We start from the raw sequence: 13,638 nt of genomic DNA, 5'->3' as shown, positions 1-13,638 counted from the left end.
AGAACCATCAATCTAGGAATCATTAATATATACGTAGTATATTCACAAATCACAACTAGCCAATTACAATGTGAGGACCAGGGATCCTTATAAGTTACAACCAGCAAAACATTTTCCATTAATCACCAGTATTTGACAGCAAAAAAATTATTAGTCATGAAGAAGTGACTTCATGATGCCCCTTAAAAAGTGAATTGCAAACGATACACAACTTGAAGCTCACTCAACTTCCATCACATTATAGGCCGATCCTTGACTTTTTACAATACAATCTTCTGACTGATAATATTGTATTAAGTGTTAAAATTCACTTTCATTACCCAATACTGACAAGACGACAAAAACTCATCTCTGCTCGTAACACAACGCCGTGTTGATCAGCTATGCTCATAAGGCCATAAGTATCTAAGTACCAATACCAATACCAATACTAAGACCAAGCTGTCCTTTCGATTTGTTTTTGCAGGAAAAACCTACTCCTGTTGATGACCATAGCGACATGTGACTTCCTCCCCTTCTATCAGCTTCTCAACAGCATCTGAAGGAAGACCAATCAACTCTAGACTCTTCTCCCAAACCCTGGTTGAAGTTCCAATGTTGTGTGCCTCTTCTGAAGGATTTGAAGGGCGACAATCCTGGGAAATGAAAGCACAAGTAGGCCATTCATCTGCCTTTAACAGCTCACAGTATTCTGGAATCTGAGGATCAGTTGCAGCAAAAAGGGTACTTCTAGAACCTGCAATTGTAAGAGTACAATTTAATTTCCAGATGCCAGTATTTTTTGTTAAAGAAATATTTTATGAGAAAGAATTAGGTTACTCAGAAATCAGACAAAAACAAGTTTTTTCAGAAGTCCTCTGGCATCTTCAGAAGCAAATTTCTTTTCACTTCAAATTTGTCTTCATATTTACTACTCCGTAGTACATACATACTAATGAAGCTTATAGTCAAAGAACTTGAGCTACTAGATTACAATGGACTACAAACTTGAAATATGGATACAAAAGATAAGAACAATACTGAGATCAAGAAATTTAAAAAAAAAAAAAAAAAAAACAAGAATTCACTACACTACTATAAAAACTACTCAATTTGTCAAGGTTGATGATACCCTTTATTAATGATTATTCTTAACAATTTGAAGTTCAACCAACCAACCATGGACAAGTGTCACAGTATCTGCAATGACTTGCTGAAAAAGTGAAAAAAAGTAGGAGAAAATAGCTGGAAAGGAACCAGAGGCAGTGGGAGGAAGAGAAAATAGAGAGCGAAACAGCAGACAGTAAGCCTGAGAGAGAGAGAGATAAATAAGGGAGCAGTGAAGAAGAAAAGGAAATACAGGATGAAACAGCAGATAGTAAGCCCAAGCAGCCTGCTTCACAACACACTTTCAAATCACAATCTCAAAGCAAGAGCCAGGAGACGACAAAGAAATGCCAGCAAGTACAGATTCTGAAGGAAAGAATGCAGGAGCAGAAAATGCCCTTGAGAGAGAAGAGGCGAGAGGGGGGGGGGGGGGGGTAGCAGAAGCTCTTAAAGTTCTCAGACTTCTCACACGCCATTGACAGCTGGTGCTGGTTGGTGATGGGAACAGACAAATGACTTACTGACAGTGATGGCCTGACAGTGGTGTAGTCCTGATGGGTGGTAGAGATGGGATTATATTACATAAAACTATTTAAAACCATATCATGTAAGCACTTAACAGTAAAACTAACAGCTGAATTCACTATAGGACAGCGGATTAGGTATTCAAAATTAGAGTAATATACTAATATGTTAACTAGAAAAGAAAGACTTAAATATTGTTTCACAAGATAGAATTGTCAAGAGTTAAAAGGGTAACATATATAATTTCCCAAAAAACTCCGCATATTCTTGTAGAGCAGCTTGGTGATATTCATACTATTTTAATATCTATCTGGCCCGTTTTACAGCTGGTTATTCTTAACAGTAATTTGAATAAATTTGAGTGTAACTTGACAAGGTAGCATCCTAAAGTCCATAGTTTTTCAATCTCATTCCCAACAATTTAGTTATTTGTTTATTTTCCATAAATTTGGTGGTATTGGATGGCGATGAAAATTTGGGAAGAAGAGAAGGGTGAACTAGCATTACCAATTTACCAAGGTCATTGATTTTACTTACAAATCAATATCCAATATTATTCCCAGCACCACCATTTATTACCCCTGACCAAACAGGCTGTTAAGGACATACATGTATCATACAGCCATATTTCAGCATGCAAGGTTGGTGACACAACAATGTTACTCGCAAAAGGACAAGCTCAACAGAAAATACAAGTAAAAAGTATGACGGCCAACCTTCTTCGGGACTAAAAATGAAGTATGGTATCAGATGGTAAGCAGCTTGAACAATTTTGGAAAGATCTCTTGCCTGCAAGAAATCAGCGACTTACACTCCCTTTCTTTGTTTGAAGAGTGACAAAAATAAACAAACACATGGTCAAGCTGAGCAAAGAGTTGAGTTCATGTACTTACAACATTGGTATGAACAATGCCTGGCGAGACACAAACAACATTAATGCCGGATTCTGCTGGTAACCGTTTCTGAAAGATACTGCTAAACATGATCTGAAAGACACAAAACTGAGCCCTTGAGTAGCAATTAATTGTAATACAAATGCATGAAATATTATTTCAACATGCTCCATATAGAAATCCAATTACCTTAGCTTACATGCTTTTCCTATAAGCATCAGGCCAACTAATTGAACCTTGAATTAAATCCCCACCAGAGTGCAAATAAAAGAAACAGGTGCAACAAAGAGCAATAATATCACAAACCTAACATATAAGGATTACATAAGGATTTTAGAGTTTAAGCTCTCAATTTTTTTCATCCTGCTTAAAAATTGTTGACCAAAACACATAATCTTCTATCAACATATCTTGTAAAAGTTTTATAATTTTGTTAGACATAATTTGAGGAATAAGCTGAGAAGTTGTTAGAAATTAATCAGGGAAAAGAAAATCATAATTGTCTAAGATATAGGAGAATACAGTAGGCAAAACTGATCCATACCCGACTACTTGAACCAAAATACCCGACCCAACTGGTCTGCCCAGAATCATTATTTCTCCCTTGGCCCATACCCAACCTGACCCAATAATAAATGTACCTAATAATGATTAATTTATTAATATAAGCTTATTGTAATAGAGCAAAAAATGATCTGAACTGACCTAAACTTAAACCTGAACCCAAAATCTGCCCAACGAGTCTAACCTCATAATGAGCCGACCTAAATTGTTCCGAACCAAACCCGAATTGAATAATTTGATAGCCACCTCTATAGGAGTAGTGAGAAAGAAGGGTAAGATGAATATTAATGAGAGTTTATTTTAGTAGTTTTGCTTTTTAGGGGAGACCAATCTTCTCAAAAGCTTCTATTTTATCAGTAGTATCAGTTGTTATACAAAGGCAAAGCCATGGTTAATTTTATGACTAACATTTTTCAGAATACTGTCTACTATCAACTTTGTGTCTACAACGATGAAAATGAATAAGCAACAAGACCGAAACTTCACTGACGTATGTCTCCAACATTGTCAACAATAAGACACAAAAGGTGAATATCAACAGCAAATATGATCACTGCCGACTCAGGAAAAAAAAAAAAAAGTAAATGCAAATAAGAGTTTAAGTAAACCTGAGCAAGTTTGCTGCTTGAGTATCCCACCAAACTTGTAAATTTTCTCTTTCCGGTAACAACATTCAAATCTTCAGGATCAACAAAACCAATAGAATGCATCTACAAGAACAAATTGCAAAACATAAGTCGGGGAAAGCACTCGTACACCTCTCCAGCAAAACTTATGAGGATAGCAGCTCCAACAGGTGAAACACAGGTCCATGGGTCATAAAATCCTCAATGAGACTATTCAATTAATATGATTACAGTTGGCCAAGAAAAGATTCAGAGTGTGTTTATTCACCTAATTTTTCATTATCCAAATTTATCTTATCTTAATTAAACTTATTTGAACTCCTGAACTAATAGACCTTTTCAGAACTTATTTAAGTTGGAATTTGAACTTGGGTAACCCTTATCAACCCTTATTAGAAAATTTTCCTGAACTTATCTTAAGTGAATGAGATAAATAGAACAGGCCCTTAATTAGTTGCCCAAAAAAGTACTTACCAAAACTACAGTTCTCATCTACAATTTAAAATGCCGCTCTCTATTAAAGCATGGTTTCCTACTATAATAACAGAAAAATATGACAACATGCATGAAAATTTTTCCCAAAAGCCTATGTGTTTAGTGTAATTAGACCAATTATTGAGTAATGAACTGATTCAATAACACTTTGCATAATGGAACAATTAGTGATTAAGAAATTAGGTAGTGGGTATTCTTTACGGTTTTCCAATTGAGGTGAGAGAAAGTGGGACCATAATGCTATTAGGGAGTAGAGATGAGGAGGAATGGAAAACATTATCAAATCATGTGGACCCAATTCAAAGGAGAAATGGAAAGTTCATTGTGCCCTTTTTTTTTTGGAAGGGAAGTTCTTTGTGCCTTTGTGGGATGGAGATAGTATCAATTAACAGAATATCAAAAGCATAGAAATTGAGGCAATCTTATTAAATCTCAATATAATTCATCTCTAAACTAATTTCAAGACCGAAGGTGCAGTCAATCATGTGTAGTTCCAGGAGATGCAGTATGCAATCATGTCCTAATTTTTTACCCACAATTATTTTCTGATGGACTCAGGGTAAATCCAACAATCAATCATAGCCTGGTATATACTCATTATCCAGACAAAAGTATCAAAGATATCCATAAAACTTACCACGGAATTCACATTGATTATGCGACTTGGAGAGCCTCTAATAAGGGAAGGCAAAAGCAACACCGACAGCATTGCTGGGGCCAAGTGATTCACTTGCATGTGTTCTTCATTACCATCCTTTGAAAATTTTTGTGGCTCTGTATCAACAAAAAATATTCCCAATAAACAGAAGAATGAACTGAACTGACGTGATTTAAAGCATCAAGTACAGAAATACAATCAAAATGAATTAAAAAAGAAGTCAGAGGCAAATACGTTATGAAGGACACCCAAAATTAATGACTTGATAGGCAAAAAAATCACAGTATCCCACAATCATGAGCAAAATTGATATTCTTTTCATTCAGCATCTTTTCTTGAAAAACAAGCAATTAGTAATAGTATAACAATAGCAGCTTCCATTAGCACCCTCAAGCAATTCTATATATGTAGTGGCAAATAAGTTATAAAGGACACCCAAAACTAATGACTTGATAGGCAAAACAAATCACATTATCCCACAATTATGAGCATTACTAATAATCTTCTCATTTAGCATCTTGTCTAGAAAAACAAGCAATAAATAGTAGTATAGAAATAACAGTTTCCATCATTACGCTCAAGCAATTACTATTATGTAGTGGCAATGTCAAAGCCATATCAAAATTCTGTTCATTGGTGAAACCTAGAGAACTGCCGGTTAAACTTTTTTTCTTCTTACTCAAATAAGCACTACATCAGTTACATGTCCTTAAATATATCTCTTTTTTCTTTTTTAACAATTTCGTGTTTTAAAGGAACTTCTTGATTCATTATTACTGAAAGCTGCTTTGGTATAGTGGTGTCCAATGTCCAGTGACTGTTGGCTGCTAAACCTCCTGCTGTTGTGGCTGAAACGAACATATATGTATTGTATAATGGTTCCTTGTGCAGGAGAATATAGAAAAATCTCTCACAAGTTCTCAGTGAATAATGAAGTTGTCCAGAAAATCAAGGGCTTTGTAGCATTTGTTTAACAGTTGAGTTCAAAAAAGGCAGACTGCATTGGGCCAATGCTCCCTATAGGCTTTTCAAGTTCCTTGAACTGGAGCTCAAAAGGCAAATAAAAAAATTAAAAAGAAAAAAAAAATGTCACAGCCAAAGGGAAAATCAACTGAAAACACTGGAAAGTAGAGCCAGGTTGGATTTCTTTATATGGGGTGGAACTCCAGACTTCTCACAAGACAAGCACTAACTACAAGAATGATCTATGATAAAATGATCTTTAGTGTTACTTTGGACTTGAGTGAACAAGGTGTTTTCAGTAATATTCATTGGTTGTAACGCAAGGATGCCTTCCTCTGCCACAACACACATCTCAAGCGATTCCATTTTTTCATTATAGAAGAATTGTATTAACCTTACCAACTTAGTCTTCACACTTAAGTCACAATATTTTAGGTGATAAATATGATGATAAATTGTTATTTTGGATTAAGGCTTTGATTGATTAATTAGTGGCTGCCAAATTGCCAAATAGTTAAGTTAATTAAAGTCTAGGGGCATGGTACCTGTTTGGATTCCCTTTCTGATGGAGTGGTGGGACCCACCTATTCAAGAAAATTATTAATATACTCTTGCTACAAATCCCTGGCTATACCTCAAAACTGACGGAGCCCATTTAAAGGCCTACTCCACTTGATTCCATACCCTACAATTACCAATTATAATGGAAAATACCCCCACACTTTCCTATGCATAATCAATTGTCGCATCATATTCAGATATCAAAAACTGGAGAATCGGATCTCTCTCTCTCTTCTCTCAAATACCCCCACAGTTTCCTATGCATAATCAACTGTCGCATCATATTCAGATATCAAAAACTGGAGAATCGTATCTCTCTCTCTCTCTCTCTCTCTCTCTCTCAAATACCCCCACAGTTTCCTCTCTCTCTCTCTCTCTCTCTCTCCCTTCTCTCTCTCTCTCTCTCTCTCTCTCTCTCTCTCTCTCTCTCCCTCTCTCTCTCTCCCTCCCTCTCCCTCTCCCTCTCCCCCTCTCCCTCTCTCTCTCTCTCTCTCTCTCTCTCTCTCAGCGTCCCAAGGTAGCTCACTCTTCTATTTAGCAGGACTTGGTTCGACATTTCGACCCCCTAGATGAGGTACTCCATTCACATTGTTCGAGTGTTTCTTCTCAGAAACAATACCCATATAATCCCATCTATGTTATTATATGCGCTCTCACTACACTAATGAAAAATAAAATTGTTATTTTATTTATAAGATGTGATAGGAAATAGTTGGGTTTTTTTTAATTGAAAAAATAAATATGATAGAAGATACTAGGATTTCTTTTACTAAATGTGAGAGTGTAGAACCTTATCTTTTAATGGTGGGAGTGAGATTTATTATATTAAAAGTGAGACATTTCCAAAAGTAAAGTGTAAAAACTAATTAAGGATACATGAGAAGGAAAGTGCAAAAAATTATTTGGGATAACTGAAGTAATGCAAGAATAATAAGAATGGTGATCCAACCATAAGAAAAGTTCTCCGTATAGAAGGAAAGTGCAAAAAATTTCTTTGGGATGACAAGTAATTCAAGACAAAAGAGAATGGTGATACAACCATACAAAAAGTTCTCCATATACAAGAAGGTTGTTTCCTCAAAAAAATACACGGAAACAGATGCAGAAAAGCAAGTAGATGAACAAAATTATAGAAAAAAGCATGACAAATCTCAATGGAAAGGATATAATGAGGAAATAAACCTCCAATGGAGAATATTCCGGCGTTGTTTATTAGTACATGTAAAGGTCCTGATCGTGCATTCCATGATTCTGCAAATTGTGCAACAGAGTCCAAAGACAGCAAATCAAGTTCCATAACCTACAGAGGAAAGATAAAAAAGATATCTTTCAGGAACAAAGTAGTGTTGGATGTATATTGAGACTCCTATGGTTTTTCTTCCCCGTTCATAGGGAATTAAAAAAAAAAAAAAAAAAAAAAAAAAAAAAAAAAAAGGGGGGGTCAATATAATAATAATTTAACGCATATTCAGCAACAACAATAATATATTTTCTTTTTTCAATGAGGAAAACTATGAGAAAGAATTACACTTCACAATGTGTCGCAACAAAATGGGTCGCCAACTCTGTTTAATAAAATAAATGAGGTAACAAAAACAAGAAACATCTAAGACAAATCCGACAAGTTCTTGGTACCTCAATATTTAAAGGAAGGCCTTTCCCAGACCAATCAATTTGCCATTTTTGGATCAGCTCATGAGCAGCTTTAGGATTCCTTACAGCCATGACGACATGTGCACCAGCCTCTGCCAGTTGCCTATATAATTTTAACAAAACAATCGCATAACAAGGGGTAAGAAAGTGATTTATAGCTCATTTATTAACTCATTCATATAGTATAAGAACAGATATTTAAAATACTGTCTAGAATCAAACAAATCCAATATGGATGACTATCTAACACCAAATATCACCAATAATAGAAGATTTTCACAGTCTCACCTCCATCACTTAACTCTTCATTGCCATTTCCCTTCCATCCGTGTCATCTTACCACAAATATGTTGCATACAATTGAAACAAAAGGATATTACTTATAGCATAGGACTAGGGGACTCAAACAGTGAATTAGTCATAGCATTTGTACCTCATTGTCTTAGAGAACAAGTTTTCTTCCTTACAACAAGAAAAGCAACCTTATTCATAATCCTACCACATTGCAACTTTCTTATGTACTTACAGAAGTGGAAGTACTATGTGTTGAAATTATGCACAGCTAAGAGTAATAGTTCCTCTTTTTTTTTTTAGTTGCAACACTTTTAAATTCACGGTCTCCTAGGCAATTCTTGAAGAAGAGAGAGATAGAGAGAAAAATAAGAGGGACCCATGTGGGCAGGAGAGAGATGGAGAGAAAGAAATGTCAAAAGTGGAAAGTGTTGCAAGTAATTAAAAATTTCCAAAAGAGGAAAGTGTTGCAACTAAAAAGAAACGCAAGAAGTATATTTGATGTCTAGTTCATAGAACTAGCATATCTTCCAAAGGATATACACCTAGAAACCAGGTGAATAACCGCAAAAAAGCCAACAGTTGAAGCATAGTAGATATCCAAGTTTTGCTTAAATCAATGTGAGTATGCAATAACCACAAGTCCACAAGTACAAGCATAGTAACCATCATAATTGTGAACAAAGGACTTGATTTTATAACATACAACATAAGACAGCACCTAGTAGCCATCAGTAATAAATTAAGGACTAAATTTTATACAATACAGCATAAAACAGCACCAAATACAGAATAAATTTCACTTCAACAAACCTAAATAAATTCACACCCAGAAATAAAATCCAACAACCCAAATCTCCAAAATCTAAACTTACAACAATTGAATTCGTAATAAGAAAGAAAATCACATAATAAAAACATAAAGAAAAGAAACCTGGCGATTTCCCGACCGATGCCACTGGTGGATCCAGTAACAATGCAAGTAAGATTTTCAATGGGAGGCAAAGGCATTGGATTTTGAAGATGACTAGCAGAAATACGCTGAAATAGCATCTCAAAAATCACATCATACCACCCTTTAAACCATTCTATCCATCCTAATCCCTTCTTCACTTTTCCATTTCCAGCTTTATCATTTTTACCATTCTTCAGTTGTTGCTTCTCTGCATTCTCATGCCCATCAGAGGAACTTTCCAATTTCATATTTCTGTCCTAACATCCAAGGGTTTTGCAACATATTAGCAACAAAATTTGACTCAATTATCATATTAAATTCTTCTCACTATATAGCATATTCCAGCATTTCAGTAACCAAATTATAAGTTTATAACCAACCTTTATTAAATAAGTGACTTGATTTTAAAGGGCGCACAAAGGCAGAAAAGTCCTTGGAGCCAAGGCGCAAGGCAGGCGCATTTTGTAGGTGAGGTGCACTTTATTTACTACCTCCTTTTCTTGTTATGTGCAAAAAAGGGTATTATTTGTGAGACACAAAATATTTCTTCATAATAAGAAACGGAGCAGTATATATCATAAAATTAGGAATTTCTATTAGATAAATCTAAAAACAGAATTTGAGAAATAATAAAATGGATGGATGAGAGGACCAACTAACATAACTATCTCTATCTTTGTACGACTTCCTTTATGAGGGAGAAGATTAAATATATAGATAAATAGATCTTCATAGATGTATAATGATATTTCCATTTTTAGACTAGAAATCGGTCTTTTTCTACGTAAGGACATGGAAATATTACTATTTTTAATAACTGTTTTTGTTATTGAGTGACAAGATTAAAAATAGGGGTGAATTAAAAAAAAAAATCAAATTTAAGTGAAATATTGGGTACCACAAGTTCAACATTCAATAAGTTGCTTATGTAGGGTATGTTTTACAAGAGCTGCAATCTACTTAATCTGGCAGGACGTTCAAAACATCAAGAGTTCATAGATCTTTAGTCCTAATTTCCACATTTGTGCTTGATAATTACATGAAAATACATGCAAAATAAATATTTCAACTTAATTATAAAGTCTAATCCACGTACTAGGTTTGTCATAGTCCAATAATCGATTAATTTGAATATATTATGTCCTAGACATGTCAATATGGCTACTGTTCTGAATTATCTTTTGCTATCATGCTCTCTCACAGGTTTAAAGACTAAAATTGATTAACTGATTACGAAAAACCATTCTAGCCTCCATCGAATAGAGTCATCTAGTTCAACCTTCCATCTTATATAAGTACTATACTACTACGCATTCCATTTTAACATTGTTCCTTGATTTAGAGTGCGCCCTTTGTTTAGGTGTTACCTTCATTAGATTTTGCTAAATGGTTGTAATTCTCTCATTCTAATCACTAGAAAAAATATGAACAAGGATTCCTTCATGAAATTTTGCTAAATGGTTGTAATTCTCTCATTAGAATCACTTGAAAAAATATGAACAAGGATTCCTTCATGATATTTTGCTGAATGATGAACTTCTGAGAACAAAATAAAATCGAATTTGACTAAATTCAGTACAATTTTGAATCTCTTTCATTTTATCTATAATCGCCTTTAATTAAAGAATAGATCCTTGCAACACATTAGCAACAAAAATTGACACAATCATCAAACTAGGCTAAAAAAAATACGTTAAATTTCTATAGTATTATTATTATTAAACAGCAATAGTTCAACAATCCAACTTAGAAGAACCCTAAAATGACAATCAAATTAACGATCAACAGTTGAAATTGACATTCAATGATTAATTAAAAAATAAAAAAAATAAAAAATAAAAAAAATAAAAAAATTGTTACCTGAGAAGCTGCTTCAATGGAGGAGAGATAGCTCACAGTGCGCTTCAATGGAGAATTCAAGCGCGCTTCAATGGAGGTGGGAGAGAGAGGAGTGCAGCGAGGCAGCGCCAACGTGGAATCTGAATATATTCTCTCTTAGTTGAGAGGGGTTGCGGACCACGGCAGGTGAGGCATACTGGAGTATAGTCTGTCGATTTTTAGTTTTTTACCCGTTAAAAAAAAATAATAAAATTAAATTAAATTAAATTAAATTAAATTAGTTTTATTACTTTATAAAAATTAATAACTCATACAAGAAACGTGATAGACTTCACTAAAAAATTATTTTAATTCAGCAAAAATAATTTTGTTCATTAAAATTTATTTTACGGTTACTCATTTGGTAGCTTGGTGGAAAACCAATGTTAATTGCGAACGTGTTTTTATATATGATTTTCCCCAAAACTTCCAATCTTTAGCGAATATCAATAACTCTTAATACTAAAACAGACACCAGGAGTGACACATGTCACCACTTGGTGCTGTTTTTTCCCTCCAAAACTCCCCCTTCCTTTTTAACCTTTTTTAGATATTTGATACAAATATTATTCCAAATCTTTTATATTATCTTTATGACAAATGTATTCTTTTGTTGTAACTCTTAATACTAAAACAGACACTAAGAGTGACACGTGTCACCACTTGGTGCTGTTTTTTCCCTCCAAAACTCCCCTTTCCTTTTTAACCTTTTTTATGATATTTGATACAAATATTATTCCAAATCTTTTATATTATCTTTATGACAAATATATTCTTTTGTTATTTAGTGTTCATAATTCTTTCATAAACATTTACCTAAAATATTATTCCAACTCATTTTTTATCATTTTTTAAATGGAGTATTATTGAATTTGCCAGGAAAGTAACAATAAATTAGATTTTGCTAAAACATTATTTCAATTCCTTTTTAAGTATCTTTCCAATAACTTGAAACGAGTCTTTTTTGGCAATGTCTAACCTACCCATGATCACTTTTAGTAGTAACACAAGATTTTGAGACCTTTAACTTAAGGAAGAAATTAAATAAGATATAATTTATCTAAAATATTCGAAAATATGGTGGAGAGTATAAAATAACAGAGCCAAAAAATACAATATTAACATTAGAATTAATGAATCATCATTATACTTGTACAACAGATGGGTTCATTAGAAAAATAACTCTTAATACTAAAACAGACACCAGGAGTGACACGTGTCACCACTTGGTGCTGTTTTTCCCTCCAAAACTCCCCCTTCCTTTTAAACCTTTTTTAGATATTTGATACAATTATTATTTTAAATCTTTTTTATTATCTTTATGACAATGTTATTTGGTGTTCATAATTCTTTCATAAACATTTACCTAAAATATTATTCCAACTCATTTTTGATCATCTTTTAAATGGAGTATTATTGAATTTGCCAAAAAAGTAACAATAAATTAGATTTTGCTAAAATATTATTTCAATTCCTTTTTAAGTATCTTTCCAATAACTTGAAACGAGTCTTTTTTGGCAATATCTACTGACCCATGATCACTTTTAGTAGTAACACAAGATTTGGAGACCTTTAACTTAAGGAAGAAATTAAATAAGATGTAATTTATCTAAAATATTCGAAAATATAGTGGAGATTATAAAATAACGGAGTCAAAAATACAATATTAACATTAGAATTAATGAATCATCATTATACTTGTACAATAGATGGGTTCATTAAAAAATAAAATAAAATAAAAAACAACTTCTATTCTTGGTATATTGATTTGAAATCTTATGAAGCAAGCTAACTGAGTTAATTTGCTGTTAAATATTTTTGTAATTTTTTCAACTTATAATTTTTTTTAATGATTTTCTTCAAAAAAAAAAAATGATAAAGACATTATCAATTTACCTAAGTGAAATATGAGATAAAATTATAATGAAAAAAGTAAAGATAAAAAGGAGAAAGAATATTTACATTTCCTCATTAATGAGCATGCTGTAAAGATGTCCAAATTGCCAAACATTTTTATTTTATTTTTATCTAAAACTAACATGAGATTATATATTAAAATTTTTACTTTGCCTTTTAATATAGATTATGACACTATAATTTCATATATTTTTTGATGTGTATGTTTTATCAAATTTTATTTGTTAGACATAACTAATTAATTTTAAAAGTTAAATTATACTTACCGTGCATGGCACGCGTCCTAAGCTAGTTCATTATAATTCTCATTCACTGTTTTTCAAAAAAAAAAAAAAAAAAAAAAAAAAAAAAAAAAAAGTTCAACAAAATAATGTGAAGTGAACAGGGCCTAATTATGGTTTTTAGTTTGTTTAAGAAATTCTCATTGAAATTAATCAAAAAAAATAAAATTGTCCCAATGTAATCATTCGACCAATAATATTATGTATTGAACAAGTAATTTTAATTAAGTTTTGTTTGCTTTGATATGAATTTTTCAGATATGGTTTGTTATCATTTGAATTTTTCTAATTT

At 33.0% G+C, this 13,638-nt stretch overlaps 1 protein-coding gene across 6 annotated transcripts; it reads right to left on the bottom strand.

The window, feature by feature from the left end:
• Positions 1–94: 94 nt before the first annotated feature.
• On the bottom strand, positions 95–11,291 carry LOC145586344 (dehydrogenase/reductase SDR family member FEY-like). 6 transcript variants are annotated; one of them, XM_081643147.1, is made up of 10 exons: positions 11,131–11,291; positions 9,651–9,769; positions 9,250–9,527; positions 8,007–8,127; positions 7,554–7,671; positions 4,827–4,963; positions 3,677–3,778; positions 2,505–2,597; positions 2,328–2,400; positions 95–736 (listed from the first exon to the last, which is right to left on the bottom strand). In XM_081643147.1, the coding sequence occupies exons 3-10, from the start codon at positions 9,516–9,518 to the stop codon at positions 474–476; spliced, it is 1,176 nt and encodes a 391-aa protein (XP_081499273.1). In that variant the 5' UTR covers positions 9,519–9,527; positions 9,651–9,769; positions 11,131–11,291; the 3' UTR covers positions 95–473. The 6 variants fall into 6 exon arrangements, with proteins under 6 accessions (XP_081499273.1, XP_081499276.1, XP_081499274.1 ...); XM_081643150.1 differs by having other exon boundaries at positions 9,250–9,522; XM_081643148.1 differs by having other exon boundaries at positions 9,651–9,764.
• Positions 11,292–13,638: the final 2,347 nt, after the last annotated feature.

Source organism: Chenopodium album, chromosome 16 (genome assembly GCF_948465745.1).
Source record: "Chenopodium album chromosome 16, dcCheAlbu1.1, whole genome shotgun sequence".
NCBI lineage: Eukaryota > Viridiplantae > Streptophyta > Magnoliopsida > Caryophyllales > Amaranthaceae > Chenopodium > Chenopodium album.
This window is presented reverse-complemented; position numbering and strand designations above follow the sequence as displayed.